General features: G+C 43.4%; 1 protein-coding gene across 1 annotated transcript in view; it reads right to left on the bottom strand.

Moving 5' to 3' along the window:
* ATP10A (ATPase phospholipid transporting 10A (putative)) overlaps positions 1-24486 on the bottom strand; it is a 146102-nt gene that overhangs the window by 52995 nt on the left and 68621 nt on the right. The window contains exon 3 of the mRNA XM_077807119.1: positions 10735-10820. Coding sequence (XP_077663245.1) covers positions 10735-10820 — 86 coding nt within the window. The remainder of the gene's footprint in view (positions 1-10734; positions 10821-24486) is intronic.

The following is a 24486-nucleotide window of genomic DNA, read 5'->3' on the forward strand; positions in this document are numbered from 1 at the left end:
ACACTGCTGACTCCAATTACATTTAGGGAATGTGCAGCGCATGGCACATAGTCCTTTGGTGGGTTCTCTGTGACAGATGGGCCTACGGACTATTGTAACAATCAGTTGCATCACTAGCATTATCATACAATTGCCCACAGCTGTTAAGACACATCCAAACCTAGGTTATTTATTATAGCCAGCACAGCTTTAGCCAGGTTTGCTCCTGTGTGGTTCTCAAGTGGCTGAAACCCAATTATTTGGCCCTCTGAATGAGAAATCAGAAAATGAATGTGAGCTGGTCTACAAGCGCTTCATCAGGTGGTGAATCAACAATTACAGAGAAATACTTGGCTTGCTGCAATTCTCTTACTATGGGTTCTAATTTTCTGTCTCATCAATTCAATGAATTTGTCACCTACAGTTGAGGGCAGGTAGGATGGCTTTCCTCTTCTCTCGAAATTTAGCAAGGTGGTCAGCCAGACATGGATCAAATGGTAATATTAGCTCAAAAATCCCCAAATCTCTTCCATAGCTTTTGGAGCCTAATACTTCATCCTGACCCCGGAAGCCAAGCCCACAAGTACGTAAACTTTGTAACTGCCACCACACACTGAAGAATGTCTAGTGGCATTCTAGTTCTAATGTCTAGTGGCAACTAGTACTGCTGTTCTGAACTGAATTGGCATGCCATAGCAGAGTCAACCCTACCATATTATGTTTTTTTAAAGTTTTAACCAAGCTAGCACACAGGTTCAGTGTTCTGTACCCCTCTCATGTTTGAAAGTTGCTTCGGATGTTTCCCATCCCCAAATCCTTTTGTAAAAGCATACAATGCACTCGAGAAAAAGCTTAATTGAAAGCAGTAGACATTTCCAGGAGATGGAGAGTAAACAATCCAATATCATGCAACAACTTCACCACCGAAGAGACAAAATGAAAAAAATTCTTCAGTGAACACTCTTTTCTTCTCTGCAATGACCTGCACAGAAATCAGGAAGTTTTCTACATCTGCATTTCTGTGCACAGCTGTACCTCTAGCAATCCCAAACAGTCTCATTAGTTTCATCGAGTTTTCTCCACAGCGTGGGATATGTGGAAATCTGGATGTTCTTTGTATCCAGGTAAATATAATAAGTCTAAGATATTTCAAATTAACCACTAAGTGGTAATAATAGCAGCCTCTAAAAACAACTGCCTGACCACTGAAGCCAAACAGACAAAAAAGTGGGGCATCAGGATATATGAGAAACTCTTAGTAAACAAAATAACATCTATCCTAGCTGAGTACTACTGTTTGTTATTTATGTATTGACAAAACCTGCAATTACATCAGAGAAACAGGGGGAAAATGCTTGGGAGAATGGATTGCCACAAGGGAAATACTAAGAATAAAAAAATAACTTCTTACATCAGTAGCACTATAACATTGCTAAGGGGGTGGAGGGGGGGAAGAAAAGTCAAATAACTTTTATAGACCTGCTGAGTATGAATGAAATTCCACATAACAGACTCCAGTATCTTAATGCTGCAGAGCAGATGGTGAAGGAAAATTGGAAATATTTTAACTACTGTGCATTCATATAAATAGCACTGAAAGTAGAATTCTTAATTTTTCAAACCAAATTGGAATGCAGAGCTAATAAAGAGAAATGTTGAGAAACTGAATGCACTAGAATAAAACTAAGATATCCAACTACTGTTGCTGCAGCCTCAAACTTTATTTTTATGTTTATTTTTCTATATGTTATTTTATGTAGTAGATTTTGCTACCCTTAAGTATGGTACAGTTTAACACCATGTATTGCCAATCCTGAGCATTTAAAAAAAAACAAACATGAACGAGGGCCCCCCAAATCATGAAATTGGCTAAAACATCGTGATTTTTTTCATTTAAATTCTTTTTATTTGTCTTTGGTTTATGAGCCTTTAAGATGCACTTGGGTCATGTGTTCATGCTTTTCTTCACAACCTTGAGTGCTAGAAACTTACGCTTTTTAAAAACAAATGCTGACATTCTAACCTTATCACATGCCTTTAGGAGCTGTGGCTTTAAGAACCACACCAAATATCATGAGACTAGCAGTAAAATCACCAGAATTGGCAACACTTAATCTGTGGAAACACTGAGATGACTCTCAGAGTAAGGGGCTACTCAGAGCATTACACAAAAATAAAAGAAAACACACTCCCTCCCTCAAAGAGTTTGCGATCTGATTTAGATGACCAGGTGAGAGAAAGAACCATGGTATTGCCAAGTGTTTAGCAGTGGGAAGGTTTGGATTTTAGATATGTTATAGATACAGCAGTAACAATATCTAGCAAGAGACCAGAACTGAGGAAAGAAGGAAAAGAAACTGTTAAGATTACCTTGAGTTTGCAACTTTGAAGCACAAATGGTTTCTGACACTCTAGTAGAGAATTCCCCTCAGCAGTTCTAAGATAGCAGAACATGTTTTCATTTTATTGATTTCTGAGTTACAAAAATTCTGCTTTTGTCCTCTCTCATCACTGTCCCATCCCTTGATCATGGACTTCCTAAGTTTGTGCTCAGCACAATAAGCAGCAATCATTCACTGCCAGCTTAGAAGTCTGAGTATTTGGGATGTATAAAAGATTTATACACTCAAGGGAGAATAATTTGTTAAATTATCCACAATGGACTGCAGTAATCCTACTATTCTGAGTACTATGCCTTCTCTGCTTTTTAAGACCAAATCCTCCTGCAGCTTGACTCTGAATTACCAGGATATTAGCTTAAGTTTCCAGTAAAGTGTTCAAATTGTAGTTAACTTCCCTGTTAATATGTGGACTTGTTTTTCCACAAATCTACTGGAGAAGTAATAGCTCTGGTTTGTGATTTTATATCCCACACAAGTTCTTTATAGATGTTAATGACAGCGGACTGCAATATATATACACTGTTCACTACAAACTTGTGTATACGGTTATAACTAGGGCTCTACCAAATTGGTGGTCCATTTTGGTCAACTTCATGGTCATAGGATTTTAAAAATTGTAAATTTCATGATTTCAGCTATTTAAATTTGAAATTTCAGGTGTTGTAATTGTAGGAGTTGGCGGGGGGGGGGTAATCGCAAGGTAATGGTAGGGGGGTGGGGTTGCGGTACTGCTACTCTTACTTCTGTGCTGCTGCTGGCAGGGCGCTGCCTTCAGAGCTGGGCCCCTGGCCAACAGTCACCGCTCTCCGGCCGCCCAGCTCTGAAGTCAGCACAGAAGTAAGGGTGGCAATACCGCAACTCTGCTAAAATAATCTTGTGATCGCCCTGCAACTCCCTTTTGGGTCAGGACCCCCAATTTGAGAAATGCTGGTTTCCCCTATGAAATCTGTATAGAATAGGGCAGTGGTGGGCATCATGGTAATCCGCGGGCCGCAAGACCGTTTGTTTACATTGACCATCCGCAGGCATGGCCGCCCACAGCACCCAGTGGCCGCGGTTCGCTGTTCCCATTGGCTGGGAACAGTGAACCGCAGCCATTGGGAGCTACGGGCAGCCGTACCTGAGGATGGTCAATGTAAATAAACGGTCTCATGGCCTGTCCGTGGATTACCCTGATGGGCCGCATGTGGCCTGTGAGCCGCAGATTGCTCACCACTGGTATAGGGTAAAAGCACACAAAAGACCAGATTTCATGGTGGGAAACCAGATTTCATGGTCTGTGATACATTTTCGGACAGCTAACAGAAATTCCAGATCATAGGCCCTGGTTTTCATACGGCAATTCAATCACCTTGACATCTGTTAGGAGAGCAATACAGCAGTGCACAGACAATCCAGAAAGTTTTTGAAGAATGTTAGGGACAACTTTAGGGTGCAAGTGCTGGAGGAACCAACTAGGGGCAGAGCTCTTCTTGACATGCTGCTCACAAACTGGGAAGAATTAGTAGGGGAAGCAAAAGTGGATGGGAACCTGGGAGGCAGTGACCATGAGATGGTTGAGTTCAGGATCCTGACACAGGGAAGAAAGGAGAGCAGCAGAATACAGACCCTGGACTTCAGAAAAGCAGACTTTGACTCCCTCAGGGAACTGATGGGCAGGATCTTCTGGGAGAATAACATGAGGGGGAAAGGAGTCCAGGAGAGCTGGGTGTATTTTAAAGAAGTCTTACTGAGGGCACAGGAACAAACCATCCCGATGTGCAGAAGGAATAGCAAATATGGCAGGTGACCAGCTTGGCTTAACAGAGAAATCTTCAGTGAGCTTAAACACAAAAAGGAAGCTTACAAGAAGTGGAAACTTGGACAAATGACGAGGGAGGAGTAAAAAAATATTGCTTGAGTGTGCAGGGATGTAATCAGGAATGCCAAAGCACAATTGGAATTGCAGCTAGCAAGGGATGTGAAGGGTAACAAGAAGGGTTTCTATAGATATGTTAGCAACAAGTAGAAGGTCAGGGAAAGTGTGGGACTCATACCGAATGGGGGAGGCAACCTAGTGACAGATGATGTGGAAAAAGCTGAAATACTCAATGCTGTTTTTGCCCCTGTCTTCATAGACACGGTCAGCTCCCAGACTGCTGCACTGGGCAGCACAGTATGGGGAGAAAGGGAGCAGCCCTCGGTGATGAAAGAACAGGTTAAGGACTATTTAGAAAAGCTGGACATGCACAAGTCCATAGGTCCGGACCTGATGCATCCGATAGTGCTGAGGGAGTTGGCGGATGTGATTGCAGAGCCATTGGCCATTATCTTTGAAAACTCGTGGCGATTGGGGGAGGTCCCGGATGATTGGAAAAAGGCAAATATAGTGTCCATCTTTAAAAAAGGGAAGAAGGAGAATCCAGGGAACTACAGACCGGTCAGTCTCACCACAGTCCCTGGAAAAATCATGGAGCGGGTCCTCAAGGGATCCATTTTGAAGCACTTGGAGAAGAGGAAGGTGATCATGAACAGTCATCGTGGATTCACCAAGGGTAAGGCATGCCTAACCAACCTGACTGCCTTCTATGATGAGATAACTGGCTCTGTGTATATGGGGAAAGTGGTGGACGAGATATACCTTGACTTTAGCAAAGTTTTGATACGGTCTCCCACAGTATTCTTGCCAGCAAGTTAAAGAAGTGTGGATTGCATGAATGGACTACAAGGTGGATAGAAATCTGGCTAGATCATCGGACTCAATGGGTAGTGATCAATGGCTCAATGTTTAGTTGGCAGCCAGTATCAAGCGGAGTGCCCCAGGGGTCGGTCCTGGGGCCGGTTTTGTTCAACATCTTCATTCTGGATGATGAGATGGATTGCACCCTCAGCAAGTTTGCGGATGATACTAAACTGGGGGGAGAAGTAGACAAACTGGAGGGTAGGGATAGGGTTCAGAGTGACCTAGACAAATTGGAGGATTGGGCCAAAAGAAATCTGATGAGGTTCAACAAGGACAAGTGCAGAGTCCTGTACTTAGGACAGAAGGATCCCATGCACTACTACAGACTGGGGACCCATTGGCTAAGCAGTAGTTTTGCAGAAAAGGACCTGGGGATTACAGTGGATGAGAAGCTGGATACGAGTCAACAGTGTGCCCTTGTTGCCAAGAAGGCTAACGGCATATTGGGCTGCATTAGTAGGAGCATTGCCAGCAGATCAAAGGAAGTGATTATTCCCCTCTATTCAGCACTGGTGAGGCCACATCTGGAGTATTGAATTGTATGGCAACTTTTCCCCATCTTACTCATTGCTAAACAAATAGCATTTGCTACTAATTTGCATTTGTACATAACAAAGTAAATCACAGTCATCCACTGGTGTTCTACATACTCTTAGAAAATGACATGGAGGAAACTAAGCCATGGAGTACAATAAATAAATACAACACATTTATTTTCCTCCACTTTTCCCCGCCCCATCCTACAAATGATCCACTAACTAGGTACATAGAAAAATGATGAGCTATTTAGACACGTAAATTTAAGGAAAGAAAATTACAAACTAGGGAATGTGCATGGAAAAAATTCAAAACCAGCGCTCTGTAAATTAGATAGGTCTGAGAACTAGCCTTCCCAGGTGAAACACAAATGCTGTGGGTCCACTGGGGAGACGGCTGAGCTCCCATTTCTGTCTCTGCAGGGTTGAACCTTTAACCTGGCACTGATTCAGCACTGAATTTTCCCCTTCCTGGGACTCATTCCAATATGATTTTCGAGGGAAAGAAGGAAACCTTTCTCTGGGAGTATTTTTTTTTAAATGGTGACTTTTTGAAGCTGCTCAGAAATTTGGAATGTTAGAACTAGACTGTAGGAGAATGGATTAGAGAGCAGAGTGTAGGTGAGATGGTCAGAAGTGCTTGATAAATACAGTATGTTTCATGGCTCTGCAATTTCTCACATGGACATCATCCCAAAATATGTGGCATATAAACACCTAGTGAACATGCACATACCTAGTATGAGAAATGGCTACACTAGCTGCATTTAATTATTGTTTCAGTACATAATTGAGAAGGTATTTGCATGGAAACAGTCTTGTTTAACAGAGCCTGTCTCCAACTAACTTCTGCCTTTTCCTGTTTGTTTGCCTTGTATCCCATTTGCTAGAGTGGGATCAATAGGGTGATATATCAATACTGTATCAACACACACACAAAAAGATAGAAAATGCCTCCTCTCACCTCCAACCCCATGTTTTTCAGATATCCTGAAAAATAAGTTGTGGGGTTGCATTGTTTTCTCAATAGTTGAAGGGCTATAAACAAATATCCAGCAATCCTGTAAAATGTCGGCATGCCTGTGATTCCTGCTGCTACTGCCAGATGAAGATTTCAGTGTGAAATTAAAATCTCTCTGAATTTGTCTGTTTTTAAAATATGAAGATCTTCCACAACCGTGCAGTGTTTATTGTTGCTTTTTGTTGTTGTTTTTGTTTTTTACAAAACTGTTCGTATTGATAAAGATTTCTAAACTGGGCAGGGAAGGGTTTGCATTATCTGGGTCTGAATACTTTGAGCAGCTTTTAATAGTGTATTTCTAATTTTGAACTTGAATTGACTACATGGTAGAAGTCAAACGGACCAAGTCACTTGGTATATTTTCCGGATCTTTGACTGGCTGAGCCTAACCCTTGTGGTCAGGAGGATTAGCACAAGTCAGTTTGACTTATTTACCAGCGAGAGTGTCCGGAGAGTGTGTGCGCCTTCTAATTCAGCCAAAAGAAAAAAATATCGGAAAATCATGGTATCTCTTACTTTTCCATTGGCTTGAACCTTGAGCTTTCCCTAGCAACTACTCACCAGGGCATATGGGGGTCTGCTTGCCTCAAAGGCCTTTTAAGCAGATTCCCAGATGTCATATGCGGGGGAGCACTACCACCAGAGACCATGCTGACTTTGGGAGGGGAGGCAGTGGCCTTCTTTTTGAAAACAACAGAGAGGAGAGGGGGCCTCTGGAGGGGAGTAGCAGACCACCAGTTTATTCCACGCAAGGTGATAACGGATAAAGGGGATGGGGATTAGCTTGGAGGAAGATGTGTGGCAGGTTCTGCTGGGGAAGGTTGATTGCAGCAGGCCACAGAGAAAGAGGCATCAAAACTTTATTCTGAAATGCACTTCTAACTTTTGGATGTCCTCCATCACTAGCTTTACATTTATTTATTTTTTATGATGGCAAAGCTGATTTGCACCATGGCTTTACATACATTTGTATGTTGCGAGTTTACAACACTCTCTTATATATACGTGAGATTACCAACTCTCACCAGGTGCTTGGGGTGGCATTCAGAATGGGGCTCTTCCCGCTGCAGTGGCTTTTGGGCGGCAGCTCCACCGCTCTTCTGGGTGCGGCAGCAATTCGGCGGCTTGGGGCAGCAAAATTGGTAGAGCTGCCCCTGACTCTCACTATAGTTGGTGTTTCTTAAAGCCCCAGGCTTCTGGAGTCATGTGATTATGTGAGGTTTTCAGATTTAAAATTTAAAAATAATTCTAGCCCCTATAGCTCCAGAGCAAAGCTGTAAAACCAGAAAGCACATACTGCACCCATGTATTTTTAAAACAAAATCTCAGTATTTTTAGGCAAATTTCATGATTTCTGGGGCCCGAGTCATGATTTTTGGGATCCACAGATGAGCAGAAATTGTGGCCATGATTAAATCAAGTTGTTGAGTGGAGTCGACTAGGTATGTTCAGTGCAGTTTATGACTGTGAGTAAAAAGGTCAGCTTCAGTAATGCTTCACATCTGCAACACTGAGAAAGTTGGGGGCAGGCCAGCCGCCATGTATTTTATTGTACTTTTTAATGGCTCATTGTGCCAACTAGTATGCTGATCTGCGTACAGTGTACTGACCACCAGTATTGGTAATAAATTGGCATTCTGCTAGGGAACAGGCCAGCTTACTTGTTGCTGAATGTGCTGCTGCATGCAGAATTGTTAGTGTTTTAAAATATGAGCGAAGACTTTCTGGCATGCAGCTTACTAGATGTCTTTCGTCACTGAAGTCTTGGTATCTAGAAGCCTCAGCAGTGCCTATACTGGGATGTGAGGTCTCCTTGGTCTTGGTGGTGATTTTTCACTTCTCTTGGACGGTCTCTCAGGGCATGGGGTCTTTAAGTTAAGTCTGAGCGCCCGAAGTTGCTCCATGGTCCTGGCTTACCAAAGCTGGAGATGACGGAGTCACTGGAGTGCTCTGAGTGGCTGAGCCGGAGGTACAGGGGCTGAATCGGACCCCATGGGTCCCAGTGAGCACTCCATGAGGAGCAGTTTCAGTCTGTCTTTTTTCAGCTTCCTAGATCTGCTCTTGAAGCTGGAGCAAACCTTATATTGCCGTAAGATGTGGGGTTCTCCAAGGCAGTAGAGGCAGCTGGAATGCCTGTCACTGAGGGGGAAAGACCTGTGGCAGGTCTGGCAGGGCTTTAATCCTGGGGTTTTTGGCATAACCTGCTAGGAAAGGCTGCAAGGAAACAGGGGCCCAAAGGCAAGGAGACCCTCACCTCAAAGGAAAACTAGAGGGGAACCCACCCCCCAAAACTGTACTATAAAAAATACTCAAACTAAAAAAACAAACAAGTAAGTAAGTAATACCAGCTCTCATCTTAACATGAGCTGTATGTCTTGTGCTACTAGTACAGGGCCGCAGTCTCAGCTGGTCTAAACCAATGTAGCTGCAAAGGAGCTATGCCGATTTGCACAAGCTGAAAATCTGTTCCATGGCATTTATAATGCTTCAGATAATGTACAAAGGAGTGTCCATCCTGAACTCATACTCTTTGAAGCTAGGGTGGATAAACAGATTATGAAATCGGGTGAGGGGGGTGGGGAGTCTTATCTATTACTTCCCTGCTTCAGGCATTTATAGCCATGGTGTTAGCTGACCAATACATTCATCTTCAGGAATGGAAGTGAGAGACTTCTAACTCCATCTGAATGGAGAGGCAGGAATTTTGAATGACTGCCCCAAGACACGGAGCATTCCACAAATAGATGCACCTTACAAAAGAGAACAATTTTAGCAGTTATTCTTGATAAGCAAGTGTCATAAATATAAGGGGAAGGGTAAACCCCTTTGAAATTCCTCCTGGCCAGGGGAAAGCTCCTCTCACCTGTAAAGGGTTAAGAAGCTAAAGGTAACCTCGCTGGCACCTGACCAAAATGACCAATGAGGAGACAAGATACTTTCAAAAGCTGGGAGGAGGGAGAGAAACAAAGGGTCTGTGTCTGTCTGTATGCTGCTTTTGCCAGGGACAGAACAGGAATGGAGTCTTAGAACTTTTAGTAAGTAATCTAGCTAGGTATGTGTTAGATTATGATTTCTTTAAATGGCTGAGAAAGGAATTGTGCTGAATAGAATAACTATTTCTGTCTGTGTATCTTTTTTGTAACTTAAGGTTTTGCCTAGAGGGGTTCTCTATGTTTTTTAATCTAATTACCCTGTAAGATATCTACCATCCTGATTTTACAGGGGGGATTTCTTTATTTCTATTTACTTCTATTTTCTATTAAAAGTTTTCTTGTAAAAAACTGAATGCTTTTTCATTGTTCTCAGATCCAAGGGTTTGGGTCTGTGGTCACCTATGCAAATTGGTGAGGCTTTTTATCCAACATTTCCCAGGAAAGGGGGGGTGCAAGTGTTGGGAGGATTGTTCATTGTTCTTAAGATCCAAGGGTCTGGGTCTGTAGTCACCTAGGCAAATTGGTGAGGCTTTTTACCAAACCTTGTCCAGGAAGTGGGGTGCAGGGTTTTGGGAAGTATTTTGGGGGGGAAAGACGCGTCCAAACAGCTCTTCCCCAGTAACCAGTATTAGTTTGGTGGTGGTAGCGGCCATTCCAAGGACCACGGGTGGAATACTTTGTACCTTGGGGAAGTTTTGACCTAAGCTGGTAAAGATAAGCTTAGGAGGTTTTTCATGCAGGTCCCCACATCTGTACCCTAGAGTTCAGAGTGGGGGAGGAACCTTGACAGCAAGAGAAAGCATTCCAAAGTTAAGAAATGCCAGAATTAAAGTTGCCTGTGCAACCCTCATTCATCTCTCTTTTGTGTACACATTGTGATACAGTCTTGGATTACATGATCACATACTATTTTTTCTGTAGAACTGATACCTCTGTAAGTGTACAAGGTGGTCCTGCTCTGGGGATGAATCAGGGTTGTGTAGTGAAGGAGGCTGTTGTCTGTAGGATTCCTGACTCATTTGGTTCAGAAGTTGGAAGCTGTGCAGGGAATGAGGTAGGGGACTAGAAGAAGAGAGCCTGGAAGTCAAATGTCTTATAGAGAAGGGACTGAAGACTGAAGGTAATTATATGAAATACTCACATGTAACCTCGAAACCTACTTAAGTCATTGTTTGGCTTCTCACATTCAATGACACTGGTGAACTTCAGGGGGTCAAATTCAGAATCCTGGAATCATAAAAGTGTTAAATATTTAATCTTTTCATTAAGACTTTAATTTAGAAGCATACTTTATTTTATTTTATTTATTTTTTTTTTTGCACAACATCCATAATATATTTTGGGTGGGCTTTTTAAAAGCACCTCAGTAAAAATGACTTAGCAGCCCAAGTGTCACTGAAAGTCAATGAGACTTGTGCTTCAAAATTCCTTGGGTGCTTTAGAAAGTCTCCCGTTAAAAGGATGATTTCCTACCCCCCCAAAATAAAAGAACACACGTCTCAAAGGCATGAAATAAACAAAAAGTCAGACGGAGGAGCACATGTATTTTGGGTTGGAGAGGAAAGATCAAATTGGTCTGAGCAGGCTGAAAATATTCAAAGTATCATTACTAGGTTTCAAATACTTCTAATTTAAACAAAGCAACTACAAGTCTGGAACACTATAAGACGATATATTGTGAACTAGGAAAAAGTTAATACGAACTTTCTGAAATGTAAGCAATATTTCTTAATTGCTTTATACCAGCTGAGACGTATTAATCCAATAGAGTAATTAGACACCTACAGTAGGATCCTTTTTTCTCCTAGTTAGCACTCAAAACTCTACTTGATACTCTGGCTAATGAGGCTGAAGTTGGCATGTGGTCATTGGACATTTACCAACAGCTACCCGACTATGGTGTTGGAGACAGAATGTTCTATCATAGAGCAATTATTTCATTTAATTAATGAAATGAGATGTTTCCTGTCGATGAGGTATTAAACACATGGTGGATTGAGTTAAATCAAAGTGATTTAAATACCCTATCTCAATAATTTAAATCAGCAAGCAGCTTGATTTAAATAATTGATTTTAATCTTGTTTTGCATTTGTAGTTTTTATTTATTTTCCTAAAGAAAAGTTCATTCTCATTGGTTGCCAACCATTATAACATGTTGATTTACAACCAAATACAGCTTTTACATGGGCTTGGAAAGATAATATTTTTATTGGTATATATCAGTAAATGTCAATTTCACCGTACCAATGAAAATGTATTTCTACCGATAACAATCACAATTTACAGATAGGCAAAATAAGAAAAATGATGCTTGAGAACTTCTTAGAATTTGATTTAGGGATATTTACTTTGTGATATATTCACATATGATAGTGACAATTTGTGTTTTAATGGTTATAAAGCTTTAACTTTTTAACATCTGTCATTAAATTATTGTCCAACTCCCCTACCCATAATTTATTAGTCAAGTAAAACTACCTTACATGTATCAGATACAAGGGAAAAAAAGTTTAGCAAAACATGTTTTGCATTTAAAACTAACTGATTTCTTAAACAAAGGAAATTATTTATTAGGGCTATAGTTGACTATAAATAGTGAATGAATGGACTGTTTCTGGTCAACAAGGGCTAGATTTTTCAAAAATATGTAGGTGTCTAAAGATGCAGATTAAGTGCCTCATGAGATTTTCAAAAGTGCCAAAGTATGACATCTTGTGAAGACTGTTACATTTGTGAGAAGCAAGAGAAGAAGCAGGGCTGAGAAGATGGGGTCGAGGACTACAGTGGCATCTCAGGCCATAGAATCAGGTGACAGAGTCACATTTGTATACAGAATTCAACTTGCAATCAAGAAAAACAAATAAGTAACATGAACAATGTGTAACTGTGAGCTGGCAGGAAAAGCGAGCATCAAAGCGAGCATCAAAGAACCTAAGACACAATAGGTGATTTGGGCACATATTGGGAGCCAGGTAGCCAAAATATACAGGCTGAGGAGAATTGTTAGTATTATCTCAAACAGATTGGGCTTTTGAATTTTTTAAGTGTAGTTCATTATGAAAAGTGACTGTAAAATAGCATTATTGGGTTACGTAGTTATTGTGAATCAATGACTTGCACATCAAATAGGTCAGTTTATGAGTAAAAGTGCCAGACTCTTACCTTCACCTGGAATCTAACAGTTAAATCTGGGTTTCTGCCTTCTCTGTCGTATCAGTAGAATAATTGTAATATTTGTCCAGAAGAAAGTAATGCTGTGTGATATTGTGGAAAAATGTCTTAACCCCATGTTGTAAAATACCCCCTGAATGTTGCGAAATCACAATCGAAGAGTTTGTCCCCTTGGACAAATGTAGGTTTCAATCCAGCTATGTATTAGAGCATCTACTTAATTTTACATCACTTCAGTGGAGCTACTCAGGTGCTTAATTACTTAAAATCACTATGTAATACATTTAAATATTTTTTTTAAACATTGTTTTCTGAAGTCAATGGAAGTATTCAGGTCTCAAGACTCCAGGCCAAGATAAGATGAGAATATTGCATAAATTACTCATTCAACCCTTTGGCCATGTGTTCCTCTACTAGTCCCTTTAACCACCTTCAGAGTGGTGTACACAACTTTTCAGACAGAACTGAGGGTTCACCAGCGAGAATACTCTTAAAAGTCTTCAAACCTTGAAGTCTGAGGTCTGCTTCCAAACACCTCAGTTGTCCCCTATCTCAGGGTGATCTCATTCCTACTTCCAGTGTTCAAGGGTTCACACGATAAACACTACCTTGGCAACTAGCACTATCTGGGAACTCCCCATTATATGCCTTAGCCGCCAATCAGCAGAGAGCATGAGTGGGGACCGGGTGACGTCCCTCCAAGTCAGACTAAGACACATTGGGGAGCAGGCTGGAAATCTTGCACTGCCCATATAATACCTGGTCTGTGGATAAATAGAAAAACCAGTCCACCAGACTGTCAATCCAGCATCATTCACCATAAAAAAAAATGTATACCAGAAAACTGAGTTAATCTCTGTCACACACACCAACCTAGCAACATATGAAAATCACTGAAGATATTTCAGTAAAACACATTATTGTCCTAGCTGCAAATTATATAAAGGGTTAGTGCCAGACCATTTTAAAGTCTAGGGGATACACCTATACAGCAATAAACAATCCATGGCACAGCTACAACTGGTCTGAGTCAGCTGACTTGGGCTTGGGGGGCTTGGGTAGTGGGGCTATAAAATTGCAGTGTAGATGTTCAGATTCGGGGGGGTGGGTGGGTCTCAGAGCCTGGGCTCCAGCCTGAGCCCAAACATCTACACTGCAATTTTATACCCCCACAACCCAAGCCCTGTGCCCGAATCAGCTGACCTGGGCTCTGGGATTAAGCGCCACAGGTTTGTTATCATAGTGTAGACAGACCTTCTGTGTAAACGGAAGGACAAACAATATTTAAGCTGGGTAGGGACTTCACCAACTCATAGGGGTTTCATTATAGCGCACAATAATGTCACTTTTGAGCAGGCTTTAGTTTATTGAGCATACATTTTCATTCAGTGCTCTTAAAAAAAAGTCTTAATTCCTTTGATAAATGTCTCTCAGGAAATCCTAGAGACACTTAACACCAAAGGCCAAGCTAATCAAATGAAAGCTCTCTGTGGCTGCTGAACTCAGCAAACAGAGTATGGCTCCAAAGCTGTGTAGCTACATTAACTTTTACAGAAATTGCAAGTTTATGGACTGCGTTTCCTTCCTCCCAGGAACACCTGCCAACAAAGCCAACAGCTTTAAAAAAATCCATTTTACATCAAGAACAAAGATCCTGTCAAGATCTGAAAGAAGTAATACGAGCAGACTTCCACATCAGTACCACAAAGCATATTTGTTTTGTCCTGTCTGGTGTATAATTTTACTATACGACTCCTTTTTGGAGCTAAAATTATACCTTTCACTGCTGCTTGTATATTTGAGTTCTCTTACAATTCCTTAAAAATATGCCACTATAACCTTTAACCAGCTAGTATCCAGGATAGGGGAAAATTCAATTACAGTAATAGTCTGAGGTAAGCAATTCTGATTTACTGCTAAAGCTCTTTAGCTCATAAATAAATCAAATGGCTTCTTTCTTTCCTTGTGAAATGAAAGTGTAGATACACGGTATTGTATTACAGATGCTGACAGTTTTGACATGAAATTGCCTTTTTGTAAATGAATGAGCAAATACATTAAATACTGCCTGCATGAGGTTGCTTTGGATGCATATAAAGAAGGTACTAAGTTAACACAAGGTTTCATGCTGATCAAAGTTTTGCTCCTTTTTATGTTGGTCCTAATACATCAGCAAGTGAGAGGCAACTGTGTCTATGTTCTTGTATAAGAACAGCAATCTGAAGGTGTTGCTAGGAAAATGAGGCCAAATGAAGACTGCCATCCTCTATCAAAGAGTGTAATTCTTATGCTGTACAAATAAGTATTTTGACTGTATGAGGTTAAATTTATATATTTACATGCAAAAAATCCCCACCAGCAACCCCCTAGTGTTTTTTTCCTCTCCCAATGGATTTTATTTTCCACCTTTAAAAAACTATTTCATCACAAAAAGGGAGAAGTTGTTTAGCAAGGAATTCTATGTATTCAGATTCATTTAAGCCTGAATACATCGCAAGTCTAGGGTCCCTACAGCAGCGTATATCAGTCTTCATGGCAGTACTCAGCAGTGGTGTTATGTTAGCACCTACATGCCCTCAACTGAGGCCAGAGTCCCACTGTGTTCGGTGCTATAATCCACTCCTGCTCTGAAGAGCTTACAACCTAAAAAGACTTGGGAGAAAGGAAATATTATTATCCCCATTTTACAGATGGAGAACTAAGACACAGAAGGATCAAATGACTTAGCTAGGATCCTGCAGAAAGTCTGAGGCAAAGCCAGAAACTGAACTCAGTTCTCCTAAGACCCAGTTCAGTGTCTTAACCACAGGACAATCCTACAGTCCAGTGTCAACCCTCCGGAGGCTATGTCTGTACTTTGACAGAGGCATCTGATTCTAAGCTTGTTTACACATACTTGGGGTAGCTCAGGAATATAGAATCATAGAATAACAGAGTTGGAAGGGACCTCTGGAGGCCATCTAGTCCAACCCCCTGCCCAGAGCAGGACCAATCCCAACTAAATCATCCCAGCCAGGGCTTTGTCAAGCCTGACCTTAAAAACTTCTAAGGAAGGGGATTCCACCACCTCCGTAGGTAACGCATTCCAGTGTTTCACCACCTTCCTAGTGAAAAAGTTTTTCCTAATATCCAACCTAAATCTCCCCGACTGCAACTTGAGACCATTACTCCTTGTCCTGTTATCTGCTATCACTGAGAATAGTCTAGATCCATCCTATTTGGATCCACCTTTCAGGTAGTTAAAAGCAGCTATCAAATCCCCCCTCATTCTTCTCTTCTGCAGACTAAACAATCCCAGTTCCCTCAGCCTCTCCTCATAAGTCCTGTGCTCCAGTCCCCTAATCATTTTTGTTGCCCTTCGCTGGACTCTCTCCAATTTATCCACATCCTTCTTGTAGTGTGGGGCCCAAAACTGGACACAGTACTCCAGATGAGGCCTCACCAGTGTCAAATAGAGGGGAACGATCACGTCCCTCGATCTGCTGGCAATGCCCCTACTTATAAACCCCAAAATGCCATTGGCCTTCTTGGCAACAAGGGCACACTGTTGACTCATATCCAGCTTCTCGTCCACTGTCACCCCTTGGTCCCTCTCTGCAGAACTGCTGCCTAGCCATTCGGTCGCTAGTCTGTAGCGGTGCATTGGATTCTTCCGTCCTAAGTGCAGGACTCTGCACTTGTCCTTGTTGAACCTCATCAGATTTCTTTTGGCCCAATCCTCCAATTTGTCTAGGTCCCTCTGTATCCTATCCCTACCCTCCAGCATATCTACCACTCCTCCCAGTTTAGTGTCATCCGCAAACTTGCTGAGGGTGCAATCCACACCATCCTCCAGATCATTAATGAAGATATTGAACAAAACCGGCCCCAAGACCGACCCTTGGGGCACTCCGCTAGATACCGGCTGCCAACTAGACATGGAGCCATTGATCACTACCCATTGAGCCCGACAATCTAGCCAACTTTCTACCCACCTTGTAGTGCATCCATCCAGTCCATACTTCTTTAACTTGCTGACAAGAATACTGTGGGAGACTGTGTCAAAAGTTTTGCTAAAGTCAAGGAACAACACATCCACTGCTTTCCCTTCATCCACAGAACCAGTTATCTCATCATAGAAGGCAATTAGATTAGTCAGACATGACTTTCCCTTAGTGAATCCATGCTGACTATTCCTGATCACTTTCCTCTCGTCTAAGTGCTTCAGAATTGATTCCTTGAGGAGATGCTCCACGATTTTTCCGGGGACTGAGGTGAGGCTGACTGGCCTGTAGTTCCCAGGATCCTCCTTCTTCTCTTTTTTAAATGTAAGCAGAGACAGGGTGGGCTCCACCCTGACATCTGGTGGTGAGGTGTGGCAAGTTGTGGAAAAGAACTTCAGGGGCTGATCTCATTTGCATAGGCACACCCACCCCGCCTAGAATGAGGCCATAACTGCCCAAATGGTCACTTTGGCTGCTGTGGGATCCCCAGTGTCTCTGTTATTGGGGCGGGAAGAATAAATTGTTAGTACCCTGATTATGGGAACTGTGCTTGGAACTGTACTTGGCCTTTTTGTTATGATGGAGGACTCACCATCAACTGAGTAGCACTCACTAGGCAAGGGACATGGGTTCCAAAACTCTGTGAATTGAGAGAGACTTGAGACAGGTATTAGTGCCTGGTGGTGTAGGCCCCTTTGTGAGGGCCTGAAGCACCAATTGCACCTCTGTCTCTCTCCACTGTGGAATGTCAGAGCTAATTTTGGGTCTATTAAGAGTTTTGTTACAGGTACTGTGCTGAATTCACTTCAGCCTTATGGTGCACCAGCACTAAGGCTCCCACTACTATGAGCTGAAATCACTGAGAGCTGAAATCACTGAGCACTGTGTCAAGTAGTGGGGAGCCGGAAGATCTAGTGTGCAGCGGAGCTATTTGTGAGACGGCGAGCTGAGCGGAGCCGGTCGTGAGACGGCGGTGTGTTCGTGAGACGGCGAGCTGAGCGGAGCTGGTCGTGAGACGGCGGTGTGTTCGTGAGACGGCGAGCTGAGCGGAGCCGGTCGTGAGACGGCGGTGTGTTCGTGAGACGGCGGTGTGTTCGTGAGACGGCGAGCTGAGCAGAGCTGTTCGTGAGACGGCGAGCTGTGCAGAGCGGAGCCGGTCGTGGTGGAGCGGAGCAGAGCCCTGTGGGGCAGTCAGCTTCAGGACACGTAAGGTGCCCCTTACCTCTTTCCCCCCCCCACACCCAGGCACATTTCGGCCAGACTGGGGAGTAACACTCTGCAGATGAACTTTTGAACTCCGGTGCTGGACTTTTTTGGACTTTGGGTGATTTGTGGATTGCTGGACTCGAGACGTTTGGGTTCTGGGACTCAAGGGCCTAAGGGAAAGGATGTGGCCCAATTTTTCTGGGGTGGGTCGGTGTTCATGGTTTGGTTAATGAACACTAGTTGTGGTGTTTCCCCAATTTAATGCTGATGTTGTTTACCTCATGTTATTAAAGATTCTCTACTACACCGAGACGCCGTGCTTGCAAGAGGGGAAGTATTGCCTCCTTGAGGCGCCCAGGGGGTGTGTAAGATTTTCCCAGGTCACTGGGTGGGGGCTCGAGCCAGTTTTGCATTTGCTTTAATGAGAGGGAACCCCTGTGTACTGAACCCGGCCCTTGCTGCTATCAACTTGGCCTGGCAGAAGGGTTACATTAAGATTGGCACTACATTAGCCTTTTTCCAGTCTTCCGGGACTTCCCCCGATTGCTATGAGTTTTCAAAGATAATGGCCAATGGTTCTGCAATCACATCCGCCAATTCCTTTAGCACTCTCGAATGCAACGCATCTGGCCCTATGGACTTGTGCACGTCCAGTTTTTCTAAATAGTCCTGAACCACTTCTTCCTTCACAGAGGGCTGGCCACCTCCTCACCATGCTGTGCTGCCCAGTGCAGTAGTCTGGGAGCTGACCTTGTTCGTGAAGACAGAGGCAAAAAAAGCATTGAGTACATTAACTTTTTCCACATCCTTTGTCACTAGGTTGCCTCCCTCATTCAGTAAGGGGCCCACACTTTCCTTGGCTTTCTTCTTATTGCCAACATACTTGAAGAAACCCTTCTTGTTACTCTTAACATCCCTCGCTAGCTGCAACTCCAGGTGTGATTTAGCCTTTCTGATTTCATTCCTGCAAGCCCGAGCAATATTTATATACTCATCCCTGTTCATTTGTCCAATCTTCCACTTCTTGTAAGCTTCTTTTTTGTGTTTAAGATCAGCAAGGATTTCACTGTTAAGCCAAGCTGGTCGCCTGCCATATTTACAATTCTTTCTACACATCGGGATGCTTTGTCCCTATAACCTCAATAAGGATTCTTTAAAATACAGCCAGCTCTCCTGGACTCCTTTCCCCCTCATGTTATTCACCCAGGGGATCTTGCCCATCAGTTCCCTGAGGGAGTCAAAGTCTGCTTTTCTGAAGTCCAGGGTCCATATTCTGCTGCTTTCCTTTCTTCCTTGTGTCAGGATCCTGAACTCGACCATCTCATGGTCACTACCTCCCAGGTTCCCATCCACTTTTGCTTTCCCCTACTAATTCTTCCCGGTTTGTGAGCAGCAGGTCAAGAAGAGCTCCGCCCCTAGTTGGTTCCTCCAGCACTTGCACCAGGATATTGTCCCCTACACTTTCCAAAAACTTTCTGGATTGTCTGTGCACCGCTGTATTGCTCTCCCAGCAGATATCAGGATGATTGAAGTCGCCCATGAGAACCAGGGTGTGCGATCTAGTAGCTTTTGCGAGTTGCCGGAAGAAAGCCTCGTCCACCTCATCCCCCTGGTCCAGTGGTCTATAGCAGACTTCCACCACGACATCACCCTTGTTGCTCACGCTTCTAAACTTAATCCAGAGACTCTCAGGTTTTTCTGCAGTTTCATACTTGAGCTCTGAGCAGTCATACTGCTCCCTTACATACAGTGCAACTCCCCCACCTTTTCTGGCCTCCCTGTCCTTCCTGAACAGTTTATACCCATCCATGACAGTACTCCAGTCATGCGAGTTATCCCACCAAGTCTCTGTTATTCCAATCACATCATAATTCCCTGACTTTGCCAGGACCTCCAGTTCTCCCTGCTTGTTTCCCAGGCTTTGTGCATTTGTATATAGGCACTTGAGATAACCTGCTGATCGCCCCTTCTTCTCAGTATGAGGCAGGAGCCCTCCCCTCTCACACGCTCCTGCTTGTGCTTCCTCCCAGTATCCCGCTTCCCCACTTACCTCAGGGCTCTGGTCTCCTTCCCCCGGTGAACCTAGTTTAAAGCCCTCCTCACTAGGTTAGCCAGCCTGCTCGCGAAGATGCTCTTCCCTCTCTTCGTTAAGTGGAGCCCGTCTCTGCCTAGCACTCCTCCTTCTTGGAACACCATCCCATGGTCGAAGAATCCTAAGCCTTCTCTCCGACACACCTGAGTAGCCATTCATTGACTTCCACGATTTGACGATCCCTACCCCAGCCTTTTCTTTCCACGGGGAGGATGGACGAGAACACCACTTGCACCTAATAAACAGCAGCATAGCTGTGGCAGCATGGGCATCAGCAACATTGACCAAGAGCAAGTATACAAGCTGGGAATCACACCCCTCACTCAAAGTGTAGACATAGCATGATTCTGCCGGCAAACCTCTAAATTGTCATAGCTTAGGAAGCAAAGCCCATTGCCTGGCCAAGTGAGACAGTTTTATATGTTAAATAATGATGTATATTTGTCACAAAAATGTTCTTGTTCAGGGGTCTGCTCTACTTTACCACATAAGAAATTTGAGTTTCATTTCTGGTTCTGGTCTAGACCCTCCCCAGAATGGCATGAGCTGGCAGGATACTGGAGGAATGTACTCAACCCCTTGTACGTGGAGATGGGGGAAAAGAACCTCACATTACACAACTGTGACTTTTCTGGCCACTAGCCAGAGCATCTGGTGTTAATTGGTTAAAAAGGGCATCCCATTCAGTCCTCTCCTTGAAGGATAATAGCTGTGATGGAGGCTTTAAGATTTTTTGGGGGTGGGAAGGGAGGGAAGATATGCAAGTAGTCAAAACTTTAATTCAAAAAGTTTACAGAAATAACAAAAACATACTCAGTGTTGATATATTTGCCCATATTATTGCCTTATACAGTAAGCTACTTCATTTACTGTATAAAATTAATCTAACATCTTATTAATGTGCAGTCTGAATTACATAACAATGTTAGAGACTAACCAATTTATTTGAGCATAAGCTTTCGTGAGCTACAGCTCACTTCATCGGATGCATCATGCATCCGATGAAGTGAGCTGTAGCTCACGAAAGCTTATGCTCAAATAAATTGGTTAGTCTCTAAGGTGCCACAAGTACTCCTTTTCTTTTTGCAAATACAGACTAACACGGCAGCTACTCTGAAACATAACAATGTTATTTATACAAAATATGAAGAATGCACTCTTAGCAGTTATTTATACATTAAAGTAGTGATCATTTTAAAATGTCTAAACAGCATTAGCATCCACAACAGAATTTATCTATGCTGCTACTTCACAAGGGGAAAAAAAAAGCCATTTGATCTATGGTATTTAGGGTGGGGAAAAAGACCAAACAGTAAATCAGAATTTAACAGCTTTGTTTTCCTCATTGACTACTACTATAACTAGTTTTTTTTTCCTCTGGGCAATGTTTAAAGAGAACAAGGATGTATAGTTGCACAAGCCAAATACACTTGGGGACAGATCCTGTTCTTACTGAAGTGATCTAATGGAAAATATTAGTGATCTGTGCAATATTCAATATTCAGGAAAACAACTTTGATGTTCCTGAGAAGTACTCCACCATTCTTAAGTAGCAATTTGGTCAAAAAATTTTAGCCAGTCATGGGACAATCCACTAACCAAGGAAGTTTACACATGTAGAACTTTTATGAGCATTTTTTTTCATATACCCCTATGAGTTGGTGAAGTCTTGAGCAGAACATTAAATATTACACAGCTTCCAGAGAGATATGAACAAGACAGATGGCTGAGTACAAACGTATTGTTTATATGGCAAGCGAGAGGATTAGCAATGTTCAAATAACCAAGTCCAGAGCAGTGAGCTAGTGAAGAGCTTCTGAAGTGGTTTGATGTAGTGAGTACTCTATTTATTTAGCATGTGCATAGTTGTCAGGCCAAGTGATGGCATCTTCAGTTCTAGGCCACCACTGAACCCAGTCAGCAGGCATTCATCGACAATGTGCATCATCATCTGTGTTGTGCCACAACCGCACAAAAGGCTGTCATGAAGGCCCCAGCGATACAGGCTGAATGCAGAGACCTTGCCCGGTTCGGAACCTGTTCAACAGAGACATTGGCGATGGGGCAGGTCAAAACCAGATGGGCAAATTGTGGGGTTGGCGACGAAGGACTGGTTGGGGATTGTAACGGATATCCATTCCTCTTACCAGAGTGTTTCCGCCCTAACATCCTGGCATGGCGGATGAGACCATAACGGGCGACGTGACGGCAAATGTGCAGCTGGTGGTTTAAAAAGGTCATTGTGTAGTGGCAGGCTTGAGTTGGCACATACTTTCTCCAGTAACAACCTCTCGTCTGATATGAGGAGGAGCAATATTTCTCAGAACTGGGAGCCATGGGAGTGGAGTAGGACACAGGGTGCCGGAGATGATCTGCATGGAGGCATGTAACTGCGTATCCACCAGTTTGGTGTGTGACGATCGGCTTCATACTGGTGTGCAGTACTCCGCCATCAAATACGAGGTAGCAAGAGCTGATGTCTGCAGAGTTGGAGCACGAGCATGACCATGACAAACCTGCTAGTTTGTTAAGAAGATTGTTGCATGTCTTAACTTTAGCTGCTGTCATCTTCAGGTGGGCATGGTAACTCAGTGTGTGGTCTAAGGTCACACCTAGATAGACCGGTTCTACTTCATGCTTCACCTTCTGACCATTCAGATAAACTTTCAGTTCTTGGGTTGTGCTGGCGTGATGAAGATGGAACAAACTGGAGACTGTTTTTATGACACTTGGCTGGAGGCGCCAACTCTACAGTAGTCAGCTAACTTTGTCATGTCCAAGTTTAAGGCGGCATGAAGCTCGTGGAACATCCGGGCCTGGTACTGCAACAGATGTAGTCTGTGTAAATGAACTTTCATGACTCCGTTGTTGGTAGGTCACTGATGTAAAGGTTGAACAGGGTTGGTGAAAGCACAGAGCCCTGGGTAACCCATTGCTCTGTTGTCTCCAAGCACTCATCTTCTCCCCCACATGGACTCTGAATGGCCTATTGCAGAGGAACAGTTCAACGATGCCTGTGACCCAAGGTAGCAGGACCTGTGATACCTTCACGAGCAGCTCAGTGCGCCATACCGTATCGATGAAAACAGTGCCTGTTTTCAAGTTTCTTTGGAAGCCATTTTCAACAAGTGTGGTCAGCATGAGTACTTGGTTGCATGTGCTACCGCCTCAGCGAAAGCCGTCTTGGTTAGGGCTCAGAATTCTCTCCATGTCGGGTAGTATGCGCTGTAGGACCAAGCGCTCCAGTGCCTTGAAGCACACTGACAATAATGATATGGGATGATAGTTTGACGCCTGACTTGGATCCTTTCCAGGCTTTAGGAGGCCAATGACTTTTGTGGTGCACCATATCTTTGGTAGCCTCCTTTCACTGATGACTCTGGTGAAGAATTCCACAAGCCAAAGCTAAGCACGGGGGCCAAGGTTTTTCAGGAATTCTGGAGATATGTTGTCATAGCCCGCAGCTGTTCCACACTTGATGCTACCCAGTGCCCATTCCAGCTCTGTTACAGTGAATGGTTCTGGGCAGCTTCTGATCTTGTGAACACGTTTAAACTTATACCATTCGTTCCTCACTTGTTTTTGCACCTGAAGGAGACTAACACTATAAGGAGGTAGTTGCGAGGAAAAAGAGCATTTCATGGTTGAAGTAGCTTCCCAAATATGGATCCAGAATTTGACTGAAGGTTAAGAATGTGGAGATCCATAGTTACCAAAGGCCAGACAGTGGAATGGATTAACTTACCAAGAACCAACCCAAACATTAGCCCAACCTTTGAATAAAAACGGAGACCAAAGCTTTAGTGTTTGAAAAAGTTCTGTGTGCAACATGGGCTGTTACCTTATGAACTCTGACTAATTTCATCCTCACAACCCCTCCAAGAGGATACAGTGATATTCTTCCACACCTTGTCCATGTCCTCTTAACTCCCCAGTAGTCCATGCTCTCCTCACCTTTGCTTGATACTGTTGCTCAACACCACTACCAGCCTTTCTGCTGGCTGTCAAATTGCTAAACTAAAATCTCACACGCCATGTGTTATGCAGTATAGGGTGCACAGAATTTTAATTTGACAGCACTAAGGCCCAAGAAAGCTTCCAAAAATAAAGGGGCCTCCTGCTGTTACCACCACAGCCTCCTAGGGTGTGTCTACACCACCGGTGGCGACAAGCCTCCCAGCCTGGGTCGAGAGACTTGGGCTTGTGGGGCTCACACTAGTGGCTCTAAACGTAACTGAAGACTGCGCTTGGAATTTGCAGCTTGGGCTAGAGCTCAGGCTCTGAAGCCTCGGGAGATGGGTGGGCTTCAGGACTCAAGCTCTACCCTGAGCCATAGCTTCAAAGCAATGTCTACACAGCTGTTTTTAGAGTGCTAACCTGAGTATTCTGACTGGGGCAGGAAAGCTCCTGCGAGCTGTGTAGACATATCCCTAATAGTCA

Source organism: Eretmochelys imbricata, chromosome 1, assembly GCF_965152235.1.
Source record: "Eretmochelys imbricata isolate rEreImb1 chromosome 1, rEreImb1.hap1, whole genome shotgun sequence".
Lineage (NCBI taxonomy): Eukaryota > Metazoa > Chordata > Testudines > Cheloniidae > Eretmochelys > Eretmochelys imbricata.